The 19,836-nt window shown below is 37.8% G+C and overlaps 1 protein-coding gene and 1 long non-coding RNA gene across 3 annotated transcripts in view; one reads left to right on the top strand and one right to left on the bottom strand.

Moving 5' to 3' along the window:
- Window positions 1-19: 19 nt before the first annotated feature.
- On the bottom strand, window positions 20-17,886 carry LOC118690658 (uncharacterized). The gene is made up of 7 exons (XR_004980884.1): window positions 17,035-17,886; window positions 15,445-15,541; window positions 6,864-6,954; window positions 4,544-4,586; window positions 2,297-2,367; window positions 375-521; window positions 20-88 (listed from the first exon to the last, which is right to left on the bottom strand). It is a non-coding gene; the product is annotated as an uncharacterized LOC118690658 (long non-coding RNA).
- The window catches only part of SLC12A1 (solute carrier family 12 member 1), a 42,292-nt gene continuing 26,229 nt past the window's right edge, over window positions 3,774-19,836 (top strand). The window contains exons 1-8 of one of the 2 annotated variants that reach the window (XM_036389508.1): window positions 3,774-4,409; window positions 8,516-8,650; window positions 8,849-8,924; window positions 13,423-13,518; window positions 14,862-15,001; window positions 15,454-15,564; window positions 16,501-16,612; window positions 17,100-17,227. In XM_036389508.1, the coding sequence (XP_036245401.1) occupies window positions 3,999-4,409; window positions 8,516-8,650; window positions 8,849-8,924; window positions 13,423-13,518; window positions 14,862-15,001; window positions 15,454-15,564; window positions 16,501-16,612; window positions 17,100-17,227 (1,209 nt within the window). In that variant the 5' untranslated portion in view covers window positions 3,774-3,998. Of the gene's footprint in view, window positions 4,410-8,515; window positions 8,651-8,848; window positions 8,925-13,422; window positions 13,519-14,154; window positions 14,251-14,861; window positions 15,002-15,453; window positions 15,565-16,500; window positions 16,613-17,099; window positions 17,228-19,836 lie in introns of both variants that reach the window. The other variant, XM_036389509.1, reaches the window with a different exon arrangement.

Consider the following 19,836-nt stretch of genomic DNA (forward strand, 5'->3'; position numbering starts at 1 on the left):
TAGAAAGTTACCATGGGCAGTATTTTAAGGATCAGATGATATCTGGCTCTTCAGAGGAGGATCTCATGTCTACTGTGTCTCATGACAGCTGAAGAAAAAGACAGGCTCATGAATGGTGAATGTTTAAGTGGTAGCACCCTGCCCTCCTCATCCAACACAACTTTCTGAAACTCAGTGTCTGTACTTGTAAACACTGAGGATATAAAAGTGAAGGACAACAAATGGTTGTGGCTTAGATGAGGTATGTGTCCATATTTTTATTCCACTTGGTTACAATTCACTTTAAAGTGGAACTTAAACTGTCTGGTTAACAGCCCCCAGCAGTAATTACAGCAGCCTGGCAAGGCCAAAGCAGACACAATCATGCTGCTTACCCATTTTTACCCAGCCCTCAAGGAAGGATGGGTTCCAGAGCTCTGTACAGTCCAGCTCTCTCCACAGCTGGTCGTTCTGTTTGTGCTCCAGCAGTTGTGCCCAGTGTATGATCTGGACTGTCACTGATGAACTGGTCGTGGGAGATCCTATCAAAGCAGAAGTGGAAGAGCAAAAGCAGAGATTCAAATCTGGATATTCAAGGTCACCCTCATACACACAGCTGTTTAGCAAGTGTGACAGTACTTGACAGAAATTCAATTCCGTTTTTAAGAAGGCTGGCATTAGAATTTTAGGCACTGTCACTTTTGCTAAACAGATCTGTTTGCAATGAGGAGCTAAGACAAGGAGATCAGTTACAGCAGTTGTTTTCTTTTTCCTGTATTCTGAAAAATACATGTTATTCCTTTTGCCCTATATACTAGGCAGAGGCAGACAGTGGAACAGCAGAACTCAAGTGCCATTTGGAACATAAAATACTCGATTGTACAGAGAAGGACATTAATATCCTGTCTAAAAAAATACAAGAGATGAACAGCCAATATTAATCTACACTGGTCCATTTAAATTACAAAACATAAACAATTTTTTGAATGTAAGGGCTTTCAACTGCGTCAGATTATACACAAGAAAAAATTCCAGACCATCAGAGATTCAGTATATTGCATTTATCCTAGTTAATTTAGCCATAAAATCCAAGGTAGATATCAGTACAATGATTCATGTGATCTGTTATTGCTGGATAGGATCATCCACTGCAGAGACCTGACACTGCCATTCTTTTTATGTACATCTAATCAGCACAGCTGAGCTCTGGGCTGTCAGGTTAGAATGCTGAAGGTACTTAAGCTATCTGGGTTAAATATAGTTCAGTTATCTCTAAACTACACAGCAAACACTGCAAACATATCCAAAGAACCCCAATATTGTCTTATTATTTTTGTTCTTGACCCAATCTATTGCTGGAAGCAAATTATCTAATTCCCTTCTAATCACAAAGCCTCATAATTTCCTGCCTGCTCTTTTCTTCATTCCAAAAGGACTAGGAAGTTAGTCTTCCCATAAACAATACAGAGAACATAATTTTTCAAAGGCTTATTAAACATACAGAGTAAAACTTTAAATAGGGTCAGAAGTAAATGGTTTAAAACCACATGTAGGACAAGAGGACCCCCCAAAGAATGATCTCACTGACTTCACTGAATCTTCTGCATAAGCACTGAGCAGATCCTGTCCTGAACTCCTGTTATCTGTATGACTATATATGCAGAACTGAAAGATAGACAGAGTATGATCTGTGCAGAATCAGGCATAGCAGGGAGGGAAATGGAGATAACAAAAGTATTTTCAGGCCCCCTCAGAAATTTCGCAATGCCATAAACCCAGTAATTGTAATGGATAGGTACATTTGCTGGTTAAAAGTTAACAAGCTAGAATGCCTTTCTAAATCACCATCTAGAAATGTTTTGAAAGAGAGGGATTGGATGCCCTACTCAGTATATTAAACAGGAGAAAAATCTGGCCAATAAGGTAGAGTCTGTAATGCCTCAAAGAGAGGGTCACACTATATGCATGAATAAAAGAGGCAGATTGTCCTTCCCTAAAAACACAGGACTGAATGGTAAGTTAAATTACCCTGAATAAGGTAGACTTGATTATATATGCATAATGCTGGAAAACTAAACACAAAGTTAATGGCAAATAACAATTCAGAGATCTCTGGAAATACATTGTGAAAAGCTAATTATTATTTTCAAGAACAGCAGAAAGGTAAGAGATTTTACTTTTCCTAGCAAAACAATAATATGGAAATAAGACAATGAAATGACAGAATCATTTTACTTGGTAGCAAACGTTTCATTGTCATCAGAGAATCAGGATTTCATTCAGTCACGGAGATGGAAGCAAACATAGTTTCACTGACCTCAATGACAGAAGATTTGTCTTTGCTCCTTCATGCCTGAAGATGAAACACTTCCTTGCAACTTTAAAAGGCTGAAGGAAGCAGAATACTATGATCATAAATGTGTAATAATAATAATAACAATAATAATACAAAACCAGTAGAAGTAAAATAAACTAAATAAATGTAATATGTTGCTGTGAGGCTTATACAATATTAATCAGGAAAACTAACATATATATATATAAATATGAGGAGCGACAAAGTAGTGTCTTAGCAAAAAGGTGACAGCAGAATTATATTAATGATGGAAGAAATAAGAAAATATACTTTAGCTGTAACTCATACTGAAGATAGAAGATATCTGATTATCAGCTCTTCAAATTATAATTTGGATATGTGATTTAGAGAAAATCTATGGTGCTAAGCTATAAATATTGATGTTGTATTTTATCTTTCTGTGACAAAGGGCCAAGTCATTGAGAAATTTAAATTGAAAAATTCTTAGGGGTTCATCTAGTCCAACCTCTTGCAAAAATATGGAACTTTAAAAAAACTGTCTGTAATGGGCTTATTTATCCAGATTTTCAGGTCATATATTTGTTTATAAGATACATTTTTTTTGTGAAACTGTCTGCTTTTACAAATGCTTTCAAAGTTTCAATGTCCAAGCATGCTCTGGTTTTGAACAAGCTGGGTTCCTCCTGAATTATACAGGTCTATACAACCACACTCCCTAATCTTCTTAGACATATGTTTCAAGACAAATGATTGCCATCATTTCAATAGCTCATTTTAGGGCTTTCTAAGCCATACTTTAAATTGCTGCAAAGGTACTTAACCCACTAAAGGTCTTAAATATACATACCCCTTCTTCTCTTGGAGTTTTTGTTTGCTTGTGTGTTTTCTTTGAGGAGAACTGTGTGGGAAAGGGGAGGTAAGAAGCAGATTATACAGCTGTGTGTTCAACTCTCCATGGGCTGCCACTCAGGGGGACCTAGACAGGCCAGAGGAATAGGCCAGCAGGAATCTCATGACATTGAACAAGGACAAATGCAAATCCTGTACCTCAAAAAGATTTTAACATCTGCACCATACAGGGAGCAGCCCTCCCAGAAGGGACTAGGGGAGCAGGCTACAGAGGAGTGAGCCCCATGCTATTCCATGTGTTAATAGCATGATCATGTTCCAAGCTTGTGTACATGGATGCTCACCACATCACCCTGCTTTTTCATGGGTTTTCATAAAACAGATTGAAACTAGAGGTGTTCTTGGCTCATTTACAGCTCAGGCCTTTACCTCCTCTGGAGCTTGTACCAAAATACTGCTGGTTTGGTTAGAGGGTCAAGTGCATCCATCACAGATGGAGCATCTCCACAAGCTCTGTCTTAGCTTCAATTTTGTTTTCACTCAACAAGTCATAGGGTGACAGTCTCATGGATACATAGTGAGGCAGGGGAGAGGGGAGAGCTTGTGGTGGAAAACTTATCTAACCACACAAGATAATAGAAACAGTTTATTTGTGTCTTTTATAGCAGTAAACCTGCAGCCAACATCAGGAAGACTGCTTAGAGATTCAAGAGAAAATTCTCAGCCCTTCATTATTTGAGAAGCAAAGGTCTGATATGCAACAGCACTAAACCTTTGCTGTATCTGCAACTGTGTGGCTGCAGCCACAGAAGAGTGCAGGGATCAGTGACCTAAGTCTGTGGCACCCCTGAAGATGTCAATGAACAATGCACCAAACGTATTCTTGGATCCAAACGCAAATCGCTTTCAAGTTAACATCATTAATGAAGACCATGACAACAATGAAACGACCCAAGAGGATGTGGGCTCTGACCCACCACATTATGAAGAAACATCTTTTACTGATGAAACACACAACAGACTAAGAATCAGTTACAGACCAGGAAAAAGAGAATTATATGACAATTTCCGTCAAAATGGGGAGAAAACAGAAGCTAGCTTACACCCCTATGATACTCACAGTAAAATGTATTATCTACAAACTTTTGGCCATAACACAATGGACCCAGTTCCCAAAATTGATTATTATAGAAACACTGGCAGCGTCAGTGGGAATAAGCTCAACAGACCAAGCTTATTAGAGATTCATGAACAACTGGCAAAGGTAAGTGAAAAGGAAAGATATAATTTTTCTTTATTCCATTTCCAGACTGTTAATTCTGTTTATTAATAAGAGAAAGTCCTTAAATTCATGGACCTTGCCAAAGAGAAGTGCAACTACTTACCATAACTACTTACCATATTTCCTTTGCTAGCTGTAGTTTGTTCTCTGCTCTGCATCCTGCTCAAAGAAAAGATTTTTATTAAAAGGTATTTGATAAGCAGAAACACATAGCTTAATCTCGTCTAAAAGTATGGATCTACCAAATCTCTTCTGTTTCACATAAGAGTTAGGATGGCAGATGGTGAATGTCAATTCATACTTTAACCAAGCTACACAATTCACACTTATTCTAAACTTGAATTTTACATCAATGCATACTAATTTTGACAGATTCCTCCATTTTACTGATTAACCAATATAAGCATTATAAAAAAAATTATGTGAAACAAATGCAATTTCAGTGAATCAGATATCCAGAGCACTACCTGCTTGCTGCTGTGACAAATCCAAACAGCAAGAAGGAATCAAGAACAAGGGTGTTGAGGGATAGCAGACACTTCTCAGGTGCTGATTCAGTGAAAAAAAATTGAGGTTAATATGCACTTAACAGGGCAGGGCTGGAAAGAGAAACATCATTGCTATAGTTAAACTGAGACTAAAAGTGTCAATACGCAGCAAAACCTCCTGCTCTTTTTTTGAGTTAGACAATTGTGAAATGAGAAAACTTGAGCAAAAACAAGCTCTCATCCCCATTCTGCTCAGTTCTTCATACTTCTGAGGTCTGAATAATTTGGACAAGCTCCTGTTTTTTGAATGCTTGTCCAGATCTTGTTCAGATTTCTGTCCTCTGGCAATTCCTCTTTCCTATGGAGGTTAATATAAAATAATGAAATCAAGAAAAAATACAGCCATTAGTAAATTAGGACCTGATTCTTTAGGATCTTATTAGGGCAGTTTACTAGTTTTGGCCTGACTTACTCAAATTAAGCTGTCCATAGACATGTGTAAAATGGCTAAAAGGACAAACGTTTCCAAAGATGAAAACAAAGCAGATACAAAAAGGGAAACATACCAATTTAGTATCCCTACTCATTTGCAGATGTACAAGTTGCTACTGAAAGGACTCAACATTTCCATGCTCAGAAGAAATATCCTCTTAGAGAAATAATTTACTTCAGTAGTGGTCAGACAGGAGTAAAACTTTATATTGGCTTTGAACATAAGGCTGAATGAACACATGCTGAACATCAGCACATTAAAGGATTTTCAGTTTTGATGGTAACCAGAAAATTCTGGGGTTTTTACTGTTGTATCTCGCAATGGTTTGTCTATTTTAAACAAAAGATAATTTTTTTAGGTTTGTTTTTTTTTTAAGGTTTTCACTTAAAAATTATTAAAAAGAAGGCAGATTACATCACAGAGTAAAATGAAGAGAAAATTGTTTCATGTGTTGGGACTGTTAGAAAAAAGAGAAAGAAGCATAATCTAACTAAGAGATTTCCAGACTTTTTCCTGTATCCAGTATCCATCATACAGAAAGATAATCTTATGCCTTTCAAAACAGGAAGGTGAATGTCATAGGTAATGGGATTTTTGTTACACTGGCAACCTGCTGTGCCCTTTTGTGGGTTGTGGCCCAGGTCTGGGAGCACAAGCACAGCTCTGGAACAAACGATGCCCCATTAGCATGGCTGGAGCCCATTTCTGCCTGTCCCATGATCTCACTTGGTGACCTTGGACAAATCACTTCTGTCTGCTGAGCTTTTGCTGAGGAATAAACAAGCACGAGGTCACCAAATAGGATCTTAATAGGGAGGGGAATGGAGATGTCTGAGAAGGCAGAGGTCTCTCAGGAGGCACAGGCTCTGAGTGCTCCGGATGGGGCTCCAGCCCCCGGCAGGGAGGGAGGAGGTGCCACACTGAGTGTGCACAGGAGTTACAGTAATAGCCCGAGGTGCTCTCCTGAAGTAGTGCACTTTTATTCCTTTTTTACTTAACCACTAAAGTCTGGATTTACCACACCATACCCCAAGGCAATCCCACCCCCCTTGCCCCCGATTTGAAACTCAAGTTTTTGAAGACAACTGTTCTGTCAGAGCCTGTTGCAAGATTCTGATAAGAAGTGGCATATGTTTGACTTCAGATTGCTAAACATCACATAAGCATTCCCATTGTGCTTTGATGCTGGGCTTAACATCATTATTAATATTTAATACATTTTTAATATGTAATTTTTCAAATGTCAGAATGTAAGGCAGGCTGAAAGGAACTTCAAATATCTAGTTTCCACACTGCTGGAGTCAAATGTGTGTCATCTTTTAGCAAGATGTGTCAGTTTTTGCATACATTAAGCCAATTAAATTCCTAAAAAATAGTCTAAGTGCTATTTCACAGCTGATGGCTGGTGATAATTACTTGGGCTTAATATTTACCCTACATAAAAAATAATCTAACCTTTCTTCCTCTTGGCTATTCTCCACACTTCTTATGGAGATTTGATGAGCTCATCATCTTTAGCCCCAGGAGAGATGAAGACTAAGCCATTCTGAAATAAGGAAAGGAAAATGTTGGGGTTAAGTTTTTTTGGGTTTTTTAAAGCAGTAAACTTTTTATTTTAGTCGCTTTTCAAAATGTTCTGTCACTTTTATTCCACATCCTTAATGCATGAGTAGCACAGGTACAGCTGCTTGGTAAATAACCAATCATTCACTAAAGCACACCAATTTAAAATGCATTTATGGAAGGTTTAAGGCCATAATTTATGATAATGGCATAGAGAGCACAAATTAATTCAAACTACAGAGGAAACAACTTGTTTCAAGAACAAAGACCAAGCCCTTTTAATTTTTGTCTTTGAAATTCTAACCACTGTAGCAAAAGCCTGTCATATCATTCTGTTAATCTTCCTTCATTGACTTCAATCATTTACTGTATTTTGAGCAAACACAGACATTATTATTTCAGGGTAAGAATTGTCAAAAATATCTAAGTATCTCAAAGGAGCTCAAAGTCACAGGCTTTCAACAGATCTTGTATTCCCACTTTTCTTTGGGCCAGCAGGGCAACAGGCACCAAGCTTAGCCCACGTCAAAACATATTATCCAGTCACTTATTTTTAATTTGTGAGCACAGCCTGGGATTTACTGTGTCAAAGGCATTCTAAAACCTTATATCATTTTGGCTAGAGCCCCCCTCCTTGAGAGGCAACTCCAGACATCAGTGTAAGAGGCATATACAGCTAGTCTTTTTGTCTGTTTTGGGTATGTGTGTCGGCTATTTTTAAATTTATGGACAAAATATTGAAACAACCTTAAAGTTAACCAAGATTTAAAATCTCATGTTTCACAGAATCACAGATATCTTTCCTCCCTGACCTGCTAAGTTAATCTGAAAATCTCTTCATCATCTACCAAAGCCTAAAAGCATCTTGATTCCTCTCTAGGAGTGGTACCCACTCCTGACTCTCTGCCAGACTATGGCAACGTGCAGGGTCCTTCCTGAAGGTCTTTGAGGAGGACCCACAAAAATCAGGCAATTGCTAACCTAATGCCAATTCCTCACAGAAACAGTGGAAGCTCTGAATAAAAAAAATCAAATTTAATCAAAAGACAATTACAATGAATACAAATCTCAGCACCATGACTAATTCTTATTCAAGCCACAAGAAACATATCATATATCAAAGATTCTGAGGCAAGAGAGCTGAAGAGATAAAATACACATTTATATCTGTAACTGATGTGAACAATCTAAAATTCTGGGCTCCTCACTCTGGTTGCACCATAAATATGGCAATTCCCAATCCTATCTATGATAACACCAGTTGTGGCCTAAGAATAGTTTGCAATAAAAACAGGTTAGTAGCAGATCAGGTAATCATATATTTACTCTGCTTAAGTAGAGTAAATTCTAAAAGTGATTCTTTCATCTCCTCCCCTTGTCAGCAAGCCCACCTGCTGATGCCTGGTGTGAGGAGAATATTGCTCTCTACTCCAGTGGCTGGAAAACGTGATCTTTGGAATTCTTTTCTATCATGTCTCCCTTATGCAGCCAGGTGTCCTCTGCCTGGCCCAAAAGATGTATTTGTTTTCTGTGTGATCCTCCAGAACATTGCTGTGAGCACTGGCTCTGTGGAGAGAGTGGCGAATGGAGAAAGCAGCGCTGGAGATGAGACAGCAGCCAGCAAGGAAGAAGAAAACAAAACAGGATTTGTCAAGTTCGGCTGGGTGAAGGGTGTGCTGGTGAGAAACTTACCTGCATTTCTGAAAAAACAATTTACAGAAAATTAAATCAGTTCTGTTACACTTAAGTCTTTGAAGAATTAAGAGAGGGAGGCAGACTTCAGGCATGTTTGGGGTGAAATGCAGTTTATCACCCTTCTGGTTTTAAACATTACATTCAACCTTGAACTAATGCAGTAATTTTTCTTTAAAACCTAGGTAAGATGCATGCTTAATATTTGGGGTGTGATGCTCTTTATTCGACTTTCCTGGATTGTAGGTCAAGCAGGAATTGGTATGTATCTTATTTAATATCATTTTCAACAGTGAAAGGGATAAAGAGGATAAACTATACATGATCATGATTAATATATAATCTGAGATGTGCATTTGCATGTTGAACTAAATAATGTTTTCAAATGCTTGCCAGGGTAAAAGACATTAATCCTCCAAACTATTGGAATTTTCCAGACTCACAGCCAAATTACTGCTTAGAGGCATAGATCTGTTAACTATGCATATGATCATCACATTTGAATATTTCTGAGCTTTAGTGAAATTTGTATTTAGATCCTGTAACAGATGTAAACTTTATGACTCGGGCCAATTTCTAATATGTGCGTACAGAGTTAACCTTTAAGAGTTCACACTTTGCTTATCTGTGAAACCCAAACCTTGTCATCTACATATTATAAACAACACTTCTTCACACTTCTCTGCCAAGATGAAAACAGAAGTGGAAGGAGGTCTCATCTCATCAGGATTTTGTTATTTTTAGCTACAGAACAGCACTTGATACTAGTGTACTATGAAAGACTAAGTTTTAAAAACTCTGCTACAGCTTTCATATAAATGAAATAAGCACGTTCCACTGTGTACTGTATCTTTGCCTCTTCATTGTGCAATTTAATTAATCCAAATTCCAGATTCCTGGGAGACTGGGCCCCAAGGCCACCATCCACTATCTTGCAGAGTGTTCAGTGAAACCAGTGGGAGGGGGAAGAGCTCCCAGCAGTGCAAGAGGAGCTCAGCGAGGTGCAATGTCCCACAGCTGGGTGCTACAACTCCCTTTTCAGAGCTACTGCTCTGGGGAAGCACAGAAGCCTGAGCTGCCATGGCAGTGTCCCTCTGTGAGCCTGATCATACAATTAGAGCAATGGGACTCTGATCTTTAACTGGCACCCAGATGTTTTAAAAAACAGCAAAGGCAGGACCGCAAATAGTCCAGTTTGGATAATCACAGAATGGAAATATTCAGTTATATTAAGGGGTGTCAGCTCTGCTGGACTTGGATAAAAGTCAGTGCTTAAAATCAGATTGACTATAACTATCATTTATGTCCTTGTCAATGGAAGTGAAATGAAACCTCTCCAAAATTTTGCACGGTTGAAGTCTCATTTCCAATAAAAAGAAGTAACTTCATAGAAGTTTCACTTGAGCAAGACTGAGCTTTTAATAGAAAAATAGACTGAGCTTTTAATAGAAAAATAACAATGAAACACTTGCTAAGAAAAAAATCACAAACTTACAGAGACACAAATAGGAAAAGAAAAAAACAGCCCAGCAATAAAAGATCCAGAACTAAGCGGAAGAACTTTACTACTTCTGCCGTGCTCCATGCATGGCTCCAGCACTGTGCCTGACAAAAGGGTGCTTTCTGATTTTATGATGCATACCAAATGAGCACATACAGCCCAGGGCACTCATAACTATATGCCTTGCCATGAAAATTCTGCATCTTAATATTGCCAAGACTTTGCTCTAGGGTTTCATGCAAAATTAGTTTTTAAGGGCAGTTTAGTAACTTATTGAGATCATCAAGAAGTATTACTTTGTTTTGAGGTGTGAGAATAGCCATGGGCAAGAGTAATTCATTTTGGAACAACTTACTTAGGAGCCATATGCCTGGTTTTCAATCTAAACTTTAATCAGATTTTAACATTAATTTGCACCAACATCAGTTACAACTTTCCTGCTTTCATTTTTAATTTTACCACTTTAACTCATTGATAAGCAGGCTCTTCTTTCTTACAGTTTATTGCTCTGCTGTTGCTTTTTAAAATTGCATGTGTTATGCAAGGGGGTTACTTTTACTTTTGAAAATGAGATGTCAAATTCCATTTGAATAATTTCTCAGTGCATTTTTGGAATGCCTTAAAAGCAATAAGCTTTAAGTCCCCAGCCAAGCTGCTTAAGGAGAACAGTGATGGAAGCTCATCATCACCAAGGCTCAGGGATTTCACCGGGTACTGCTACTAACATGGAAATTAAATGAGACAGTTAAACCACCATCTGGGCACCATTTACATCCCCATCATTAGAGGGCCAAAGAGAGACAACCCAATTATTTTCATACCCTGATAGGCTGTCTTGGGTAAAAGCTCCTACAGCATTCTGCAAGGTTCTCTGGCTATCATCAGCTAGGAAAAAAAAAAAGGGACAGAATAGTTCTGACAAGATTCCAGGTCCAAAACTAGTCTGCTATTTCCACCTAATATCTGAGGACTCTCTGAAATCTGTGTTTGTACCTGTACATGGAATGGTTAGACAAAGGCAGGGAAAACCAAGTTTATGCTACCTGCAAATCTGGCACCAAATATTAGAATTATGTTACATTACATTATATTACAATGATGTTTTGGTTGAGTCACTTCATTTTATGCACTTTTCTTCTTAAATGCTAATTTTTTTTTTTAAATTATCATTAAAGCCTTCCCAAGAAGATGTTACTATCAGATTAGCAAAATATCTGACCCTACAATATCACATACATGTTAAAAATATAAATTGTGAAATGCAATAGAACATCCTTGAAAAGTATCCTTAGGGTGCACACAGCAAATAATTTTAAAACTGCTTTGAGAATTATGTGTCCTACTTACTCAATTTAAGAGTTAACAGCTCTTAAAGTCAGCCCCTTTCTCAGACACAAAATTTGCATGGTTGAACAATATCCTTCATAACAGATCCTGCTCAATGGTAGCTGATCAAAAGGAATGACCATTTGGAATTTTTTATATAGACCTGCACATTAAAACACTTTCATGACTAGCTGTAGTAAGAGTTCAGAAATCAGTAAGATAAACATGATTTATTAGAGGCTCAAATCACTTTAAATATGCTACACTATGTTATATATCACTTATAGCTCACACATTACATTGCTTTATCTTAAAGGATTGTGATAACATGGCTGTAATATAAGCAGCAAAGAACATTTATTCAGGGACTAGATGTCTATAACCATCCAGTATGAACAGAACTCAGGAATCTGATCTGTAAGTCAGATGGTAGAAATACAGCAGATAAATCAATAAGTTTGTAGCACTCCTAGCTCAATGTCAATTGTAGGATCTAAGTTTCGATTTGGATGAGCCCTGGCAAATAAATACATCTACAAGCAATGTATATTCTCCAGTTCCACACTGAATGCCTATGTACCCTCTGGAAACAAGACAGATATTGCATAAGCCTTAGCAAGTTCAGATAAAACTAAGAACTGTTTTCATGCTTGGCACCAAATTGTAATTATTTACTTTTTTCTCCTAGTTTTCTCCCTCCTTTCTCATAGACAGAAGTGAGAATAAAAGCAATAAAGTCGAGAGAAAAACATTATATTATTTCTTCACCTGACTTGAAACAAAAAGGAGATCTGGAACTAGAGAGACAAATTCCTTTAGGTAGTGCCAGAAATGTAACAGCAATGGCTGCAATTGTACCTTGGGAGGTGCAGTTTGTACATGTTTTATTGGGCAGGTAGTCTAGCCCCAAAACATGTAATTCAAAGAGGATCTTTTGTGGGATCCTTATCCATGAGGTTTTCAAGAGGCAGCTAGCCAAGGTCATCACTGATTTCATCCTGTGTTGGCAGTTGTTCTGCTATGACTGGGAGGCTGAGCTACAGACCTTCTGAAATCACTTCAAACTAAAGCTTCTAGGATTCTAAATCACACAAAGCACATCCTGCTCATATGGTTTCTAGCAGTTTTACAAAGTTTAAAGAAAACCAGCCATAGAGCCAAAGAGTGGAAACATTATCAGATTTCAGTCTTACACTGAAACCAAGTTACCTATAACTAATCACCTATCACTGATATTTTGATATTTGATTATCATTGTGTTATCAGCTAAAAAAAATATTATAAGTTCGCTATGATTATACATTACAGGTCACCTGTTAAAGTAAATGCATATAGAAAGCAGTATTTCCATTTTCAAGTGTTTGTTTTGTGTTAGAGTAAAACTACTTTTTGCAGGGAAAGAGGCAGAGAGTGGGAAAGCCCTGCATTTGATAACTTAGCAAGTGAGGATGTAGAAGGCTCCCACTCAGGTCTTGTCCCTCTGCCTGACAGACTCTTTGTTCTCATGCACTGTGAATCTATACAGTCAGCCTCCCTCTGATTCAACATTTCATTAACTGATGAAAGACAACAGTGTTGTCACAAGAGCTCTAGTTCATGTGCCTCTCTTAATTTAAACAGCCAGGACGTATGTTAAAGGCAGATATAAGCATCCATGTCAAGGGATGCCTGTTTGTTTGTTTCCTCCATCCTTTGGAAATCATAAGAATTCCTGGACAGGGTACTCCTATCAGAAAGAATCACTGCTTGAAGACTGATGGGAATAATTTACTATGGTGACACAGACTTTATGAAAATGTTCTACAAGCGGTCCACAAACCATCTTTTCAGTTTACTGCTGTGATTCTGACTTGAAAATTCAATTTAAAGAAAGAATGATTTGTAGGAAACATGGAACATGAGTAAAATATTTTATCTTCTTATTACTGACAGGTCTTGGAGTAATCATAATTCTTCTCGCCACGATGGTAACCTCAATTACTGGGTTGTCAACTTCTGCAATAGCAACTAATGGGTTTGTCCGTGGAGGTAAAAATCTTAGGGTTACTAATGCTTTCAAGCCCCAGAAGGTATTTATGTATTATTTTCGTGTGAGACAAACCAGAGGGACCATAAACCAAAGGGCACAGCTAGTGGAACTGGAAGGTAACAATTCTAGCCACCTCTCATCACAATTTCAGGCATGTTTCAGCTGTCACTTCTAATAAAGCACGGCTTTCAGTTCAGTCTGAAAAGTACATTTCAGATGTTCCTGCCAACTGCTGAGCAAGGGATGGTTCTGGCTTTTCATGGAGCTCTTTCACCTTTCAGCCGGTCTTTCCGATTCAGAGCATTCCAGGTTGGACATTCTTCAACAAACGGAGCATGAGACATCTCTTCCTGTCATTTTGAAGACTGATGCAGATCCTTGGATATCTTCAGTTTAATGCCTTCTTTATAACACTCCTTACATTTCAGCCCCTCCTTGGAAGATGGGTAAATAATTCAGCTGTAAAAGTCCATGTCAGGTATTTTGTGAAACAAAGTTTTGGTGCATTTCAGAGCCTTTAAGTTTTAACTGGTCTGATCTAAGCCCTGTGGAAAATGGAAAGTTCTTACTACATCCCTAGAGGAGAACAGGTACTGGAATACACTTGCATATACTTTCTTTTTCGGATCTTTCAGGTCTTGGAATCATAGTTATTGCTCTGAGTGTAGTAGTAACAACATTGACAGGTATCTCCATGTCTGCCATTTGCACTAATGGAGTAGTGAGAGGAGGTAAGTGAATATGATCTCATGAACATGATCTTCTCTGCAGATTTGAATTAGAAGAATAAATGGAATTGAGATAATTGTGTTATAAGCAAATAAAGAAATATGTATATTTGCAGTGATTTCTCCCAGTGGATCAACAGCAAATGGAAATGTGTATAGACTTAATGCAAAAAACATTAAAGATTCACTGCATCACTATGATGCAGGAACTTAAACAATGTACCACAGAGTGTGACCTTTCACATTAACATTGGGACAGAACCATGTAAGTTAGAACTTACTTAAAAGTTAGTTACATTCACTTTTTGGAAGTGAAGTTCTCTCTCCTTTATGTTACTATGTCATGAATCATGAAAAATTTTAACAAGGTTCAGTTTTGCATGCTAATATGCACTAAAAAGATTTCTGGAATGGAAAGGCATACTGAAAAGTCTGAAGGCAGAACCAGTATAAAGCACATTGCTTTTCTGCAGTGTCCCCTATTAACATAGGGCAAAGATTGATTATATTTGTGAGATAAAAAGCACAGATTTCTCCAGTAACAGTTATGTGGGGGGAAAAAAGCACAAAATCTGAGTGTTTAGTGCTGAAATAACCATTATTTCTGTCTGCAGGTGGAGCATACTATCTTATCTCAAGAAGTCTGGGCCCAGAGTTTGGTGGATCTATCGGCCTTATCTTTGCGTTTGCAAATGCAGTGGCAGTCGCCATGTATGTAGTTGGGTTTGCTGAAACAGTTGTAGAACTTCTTAAGGTAAATACACGTTTCATGTATATGAAGAAATTGGCTCAGTTTTGTTTTGTGTGGCTTTTCTTTTTTTTTGGGGGGGAGGGTGGTGATGGTGGTGTTTGTTTTAGATAATTTATTTGTGTAAGTGGTGATATGTTTTAGTTAAGGCTTGAGGGGCATCTTTAGCAGGGAAGAAGCTGGTCTGTCTAAATATGCCACAGAGTGCTTCTTCATTATTTCTACCTTTTGAATATATTTCATACATTTCTTGACAAGAATCTCAAAATCAGAATAGGAACAGACATCCCATTAGCCAAATAACTGCAAAAAGCCAGCTGGAACATGACATACCAACACTTGGTCTCACAAAGCTCTGAAACTTTGACAGCTCACTGCATTCTATTTCACCTTGCTACTTGATCCCACCAGCTGGGCAGAGGAAGACTGCTTCTCATAACATTTCTTACCACTTTCAGGAGAGTGATACACTGATGGTAGATGAGTCCAACGACATCAGAATCATAGGGACCATCACTGTGGTGTGTCTTCTTGGCATCTCTGTTGCTGGCATGGAATGGGAAGCAAAGGTAAACTTTTAAAAGAATATAAAAGCAAGCAGTATATTAACCTGCTGTACAGCATTAGTGTGTGAGGAATGCTATTCAACAGATGGAATTTTCAAAAGCACTCAGTTTCAGTTTATGCTTAATCTTTCTAAAAACAATAGCAGTTTAATCATTACATTCAATGAAAGCACAATTACTCTAAACTCTTCCTTGAACATACATTTAAAAGCAAAGAGGAAGTTTGGGTTTTGCAGACAACTTTGTTTTTATAATTCATGGCATCATTTAGAGTCTTGTCTACATGCTCCTTTTGTCCTTATTTTTGATGCAGCTTGATACAATAAACAGTAGCAAAAACAATATATGGTTTTATCACTGTACTCTCTCAAGCCCTACTCAGCAGAAGAGCTCTATTTGCTACCCATTCTTTAATCTCTAATGATTTCTGCTATTCCTTCACCTGTGAAAAAGGTCAGAATGCAAATTCAAATGGAAATACTTGAGAGTGGAATACAGCTATTGAAATCAGGTCCAGAAACGAGGTTCAACAGTACCCTTGTTTTTGCTGTGATGGAGACTAGAACAACTTGTAAAAGAGATCAGAAAAAAATTTGATAGTATAAGCTTTGAAGTGACAACCCCCTGCAACTAAGAAAAAATTATAACAATATAAAAATGTCTTATACTTGATACTAATGCATTAGCTGTTCTATTTTGCCTTTTCTTGTAAGGAAGCTAATCTAAAATTAAATTATAACTCTGTATTTCATTACCCCCTTAGTAAAAAGCATCTGCTGTTGTCATTAGCTGATTCAGCTATCTTGACTCCTGGTATTTTCAAAAACTATAGAAATTAATAACCTGTTATAGGGAACAGATACAGATAACTTACTATATAGCCATCTCCACAGCAACAAAGTTAAAACTACAGGAGAATCTCTTTGTTTCTATTAATAGGCTCAAGTTATTCTTCTAATTGTTCTCCTTGTTGCCATTGTAAATTTCTTTATTGGCACAGTCATTCCTACCAACACTGAAAAGAAGGCAAGAGGCTTTTTTAATTACCAAGGTAAGCAACCTTGCTATCTGTCATAAAATTATGTTTGCATTCTTTTGACTTAAGTAAGCTAAGGATTCCACTGAAAAATGTCACAAGATCAGAATCTTCTGCCCAAGTTTAAGTGAGCTTGCAAACAAAGAGAATGGATTTCATCTCTAATTTTGAGTCTGTCTCTGCTGCTGCAGCTGACAGCACAGTAAGATGCAGCTTGAGTCATTTATACAGCAGTAGAGCACAGACAAACTTTAACACAGAGCTAAGAGCAAGTGCTGCAGTGACACTTGTGTCACTTCAGCATGGATCTGTAGCTCTGAGATGCAGACAAGCACATCCTTCTGAGGAGCAGACTAAGGAAATCAAATTCACTTTGCTTGTGATGTGATGTGAGACAGATTCAAACCCAGTTGTCCAGATGTAAAAGTCTGACTTACCTCCTTCATTAAGTAACTTTGGAATCAAATCCTGTTGTTATATTTCATTCTCACTATATTTGCAGCATCAATATTTGCAGAAAACTTTGGACCAGATTTCAGAAGTGGAGAAGGATTTTTTTCAGTGTTTGCCATATTTTTCCCAGCTGCCACTGGCATTCTTGCAGGAGCCAATATCTCAGGAGATCTGAAAGTATGTATTTCATGAACTTCATCATACTAGCCATAGGTTGGAAAAATAACAAGAAAACCAATCATGAATCAACACTCTATTCAGTTTTAAATCATGTCTTTGCTTTCCAAATTAAACTCTCTCTTTTATGTACCTGCTTTCTTATTTAAAAACATCAATTCACAAATTCTCTTGTAATGCATTATGGGTATTTAAAGAAATTACTGTAGCTAGATTTGGGTTGCTATATAATTTAAAAACATGTTTCAATAACCTGTAATAATATATCATTAATGGTCCATTAGCAGCACGTGCTATAAGAGAAATTACACATGTATCTCTTGGAGCTCATCTTCTGTAAACATCAGTCCAAACATCATCCCAAAAAGCATCCCTGGAAAGCTCATGTTTGTACTCACAAGAATCAGTGGAGACCAGCTTTTCATATTCAGGGTCATAGCAAGGGCAGAGCAAACAGAACATTTAAAGAAAGCAAGAATGAGCAGCAATACTGACTTGGGACTGGGACAAAGGAAAAGCTGCAAGATGCAGCTGTGACCAAAAACAAAGTCTGAAGAGAAAGGTAAAGGAGGTCCAAGGGTGCCCAGTTGTCTTGCTGTGGCCAGTCTGTCAGTTCCCCATTCTCCTCTTGCAGTTTACCAGTTATAGGAGATGGAATTTCTAGTATCTAAACACACAGATAAATTAGAGACAGGAATTTAGTTTTGAGTGCTCTCTAGTTTTCATGACAAAAACACTCAAAAAACAACCAAAATAAATAAAGGAAAAAAAGTCACCAACAAGACTCACAGCTTGATAACCCCAGCATGTCAAATGAAGTTATTTGGCCTTATCCTATAAATCCATTGCCTTGCAAACCTTAAAGAATTCAACCAAAGGTCTTCTATTTCTGTACTGGTACAGTACAGCAGTCACAAGTTCACCAGATCCTACCACCCCTGAGAGCCAATTCTCTTTCCTTTCCTCACCCTGAGCTGCATGCCTCAGCTCCTTTGTTTTCAGAGGACTGCTTTTCAAGCCAAGCACAGAGAAAATACGCAGAACCTGAGCCACTGATAACGTCAATGAGATGCCATTTTTAATTAAAAAACCAAAAACCATTGTACTTCTGCCCAGTGAGACTGCACCAGCCTCACACAATCTCCATCCTTTTATCAAACAAAAATAATTCTTTTGCCATATATGGTGCTCTGTCTGCATGGCAGACTCCCAGAGCAGCAGCAGCACTTTGATCAGCTGTTTGAAACAGTCTGAGCAGATCTAGGGAAGCAGTGCTCCCACTGGATCTCTGCAGTCGTTTCAGTCTCACAATAAGTTGACTTCTGTAACCAAGTCCTCCAGGCAGCAGATTCTCCACTGATCATGTTTAGATGCATTAGACAAGTCTAATTAAATTAACCAGCCTCTCCAGAATCTAAAACACAAGCTAAGGAGTGTTTAAAAAGTGTAAAATTTACCAATCAAATTTTCTTTAGAATTTGTTGTAAACACCTTCGTCCATGCTCCTGCAGCTACTACACACTCAAGTGTGTCCTACTCCAGAGCCTCCTCATAGGGACAGCTTCCTAGTGACTTCCTACTGACTTCAGTGGGGCTTAGCCCCTAAAGTGCTAACAGCATAGTAAATATGGGTTTAAATTTTGAAAGCATAAAACATAAGAGTTGTTAAGTTGCAAGAACCTTTAACCTTAAGATGTAATGTAACAGAGTTTAGGACAACCACAAGATTCCACAAAAACAATTACCTAGAACATGCACATCAGAACTGCATAAAGTCACCATGCTCTGAGTGCAAAGGCTCTTATGCAGCAGAAGTGACTCCACAATTATTTTCCAGCTCAATAAATCCTTACCTTATTTAAAAACTATATAAATTACTAATCCACTTAGGCAATTCATGTATGCCTCACAATAAACTCCAAATTTGTATTTTGGTTTTTCACCCTGCAACAAGCATAGTTAAAAAGAGTCTGTGACTTCAAATGCACTCAACAAATCTTTGATTTAAAAACACCATGCTAAACCAACTTAAGGAGAAAATTCATAAAAAATTCTTCCTAGCATAAACAAACACCCTAAACTGTAATGTTATCTAGCATTTAAAAATCCCTTTAAAATGTATAGTGCAGATCTTTGGACTCTTACTTACAGTTGCATTATCAAAGCTGATGCTGTTGTGAGCCAGTCTGTAAGCATTATAATCCAGCCTCATTAAATTATCTAAATTAAGTCAATACAGTGAAAGAAAGTAGCTGTTTTGAAGACCCAACTAACAATTACTGGTTACAAAGCACAGAAGTACTGTATTCTGTACAGGGTGACTCCATCTATCTTACCAATTAACCAAAAATGGTGCCATCTTGTCATCCCCAAGGGTCTGATGGTTCAGTAACTATTTACTCACAACATCATCAAACATTAAGATCAAGCCAATCGCAATGTAAAGAGTTTGGAGTTCAAGAAATGCAGACCTCAGGACACTTCTGTTGCTATAAATGTGAGCTCTGCCCCTGCAGAATATCCTTCCTGTGTGCAGGGTAGGAGTGTTGCACCACAGGAGCTCTGCTGTGCTGGGACCAGAAATGTGGCTCAGGTCAGAGTGATAAAAA

This window comes from Molothrus ater, chromosome 13 (genome assembly GCF_012460135.2).
Source record: "Molothrus ater isolate BHLD 08-10-18 breed brown headed cowbird chromosome 13, BPBGC_Mater_1.1, whole genome shotgun sequence".
NCBI classification, from domain to species: Eukaryota; Metazoa; Chordata; class Aves; order Passeriformes; family Icteridae; genus Molothrus; species Molothrus ater.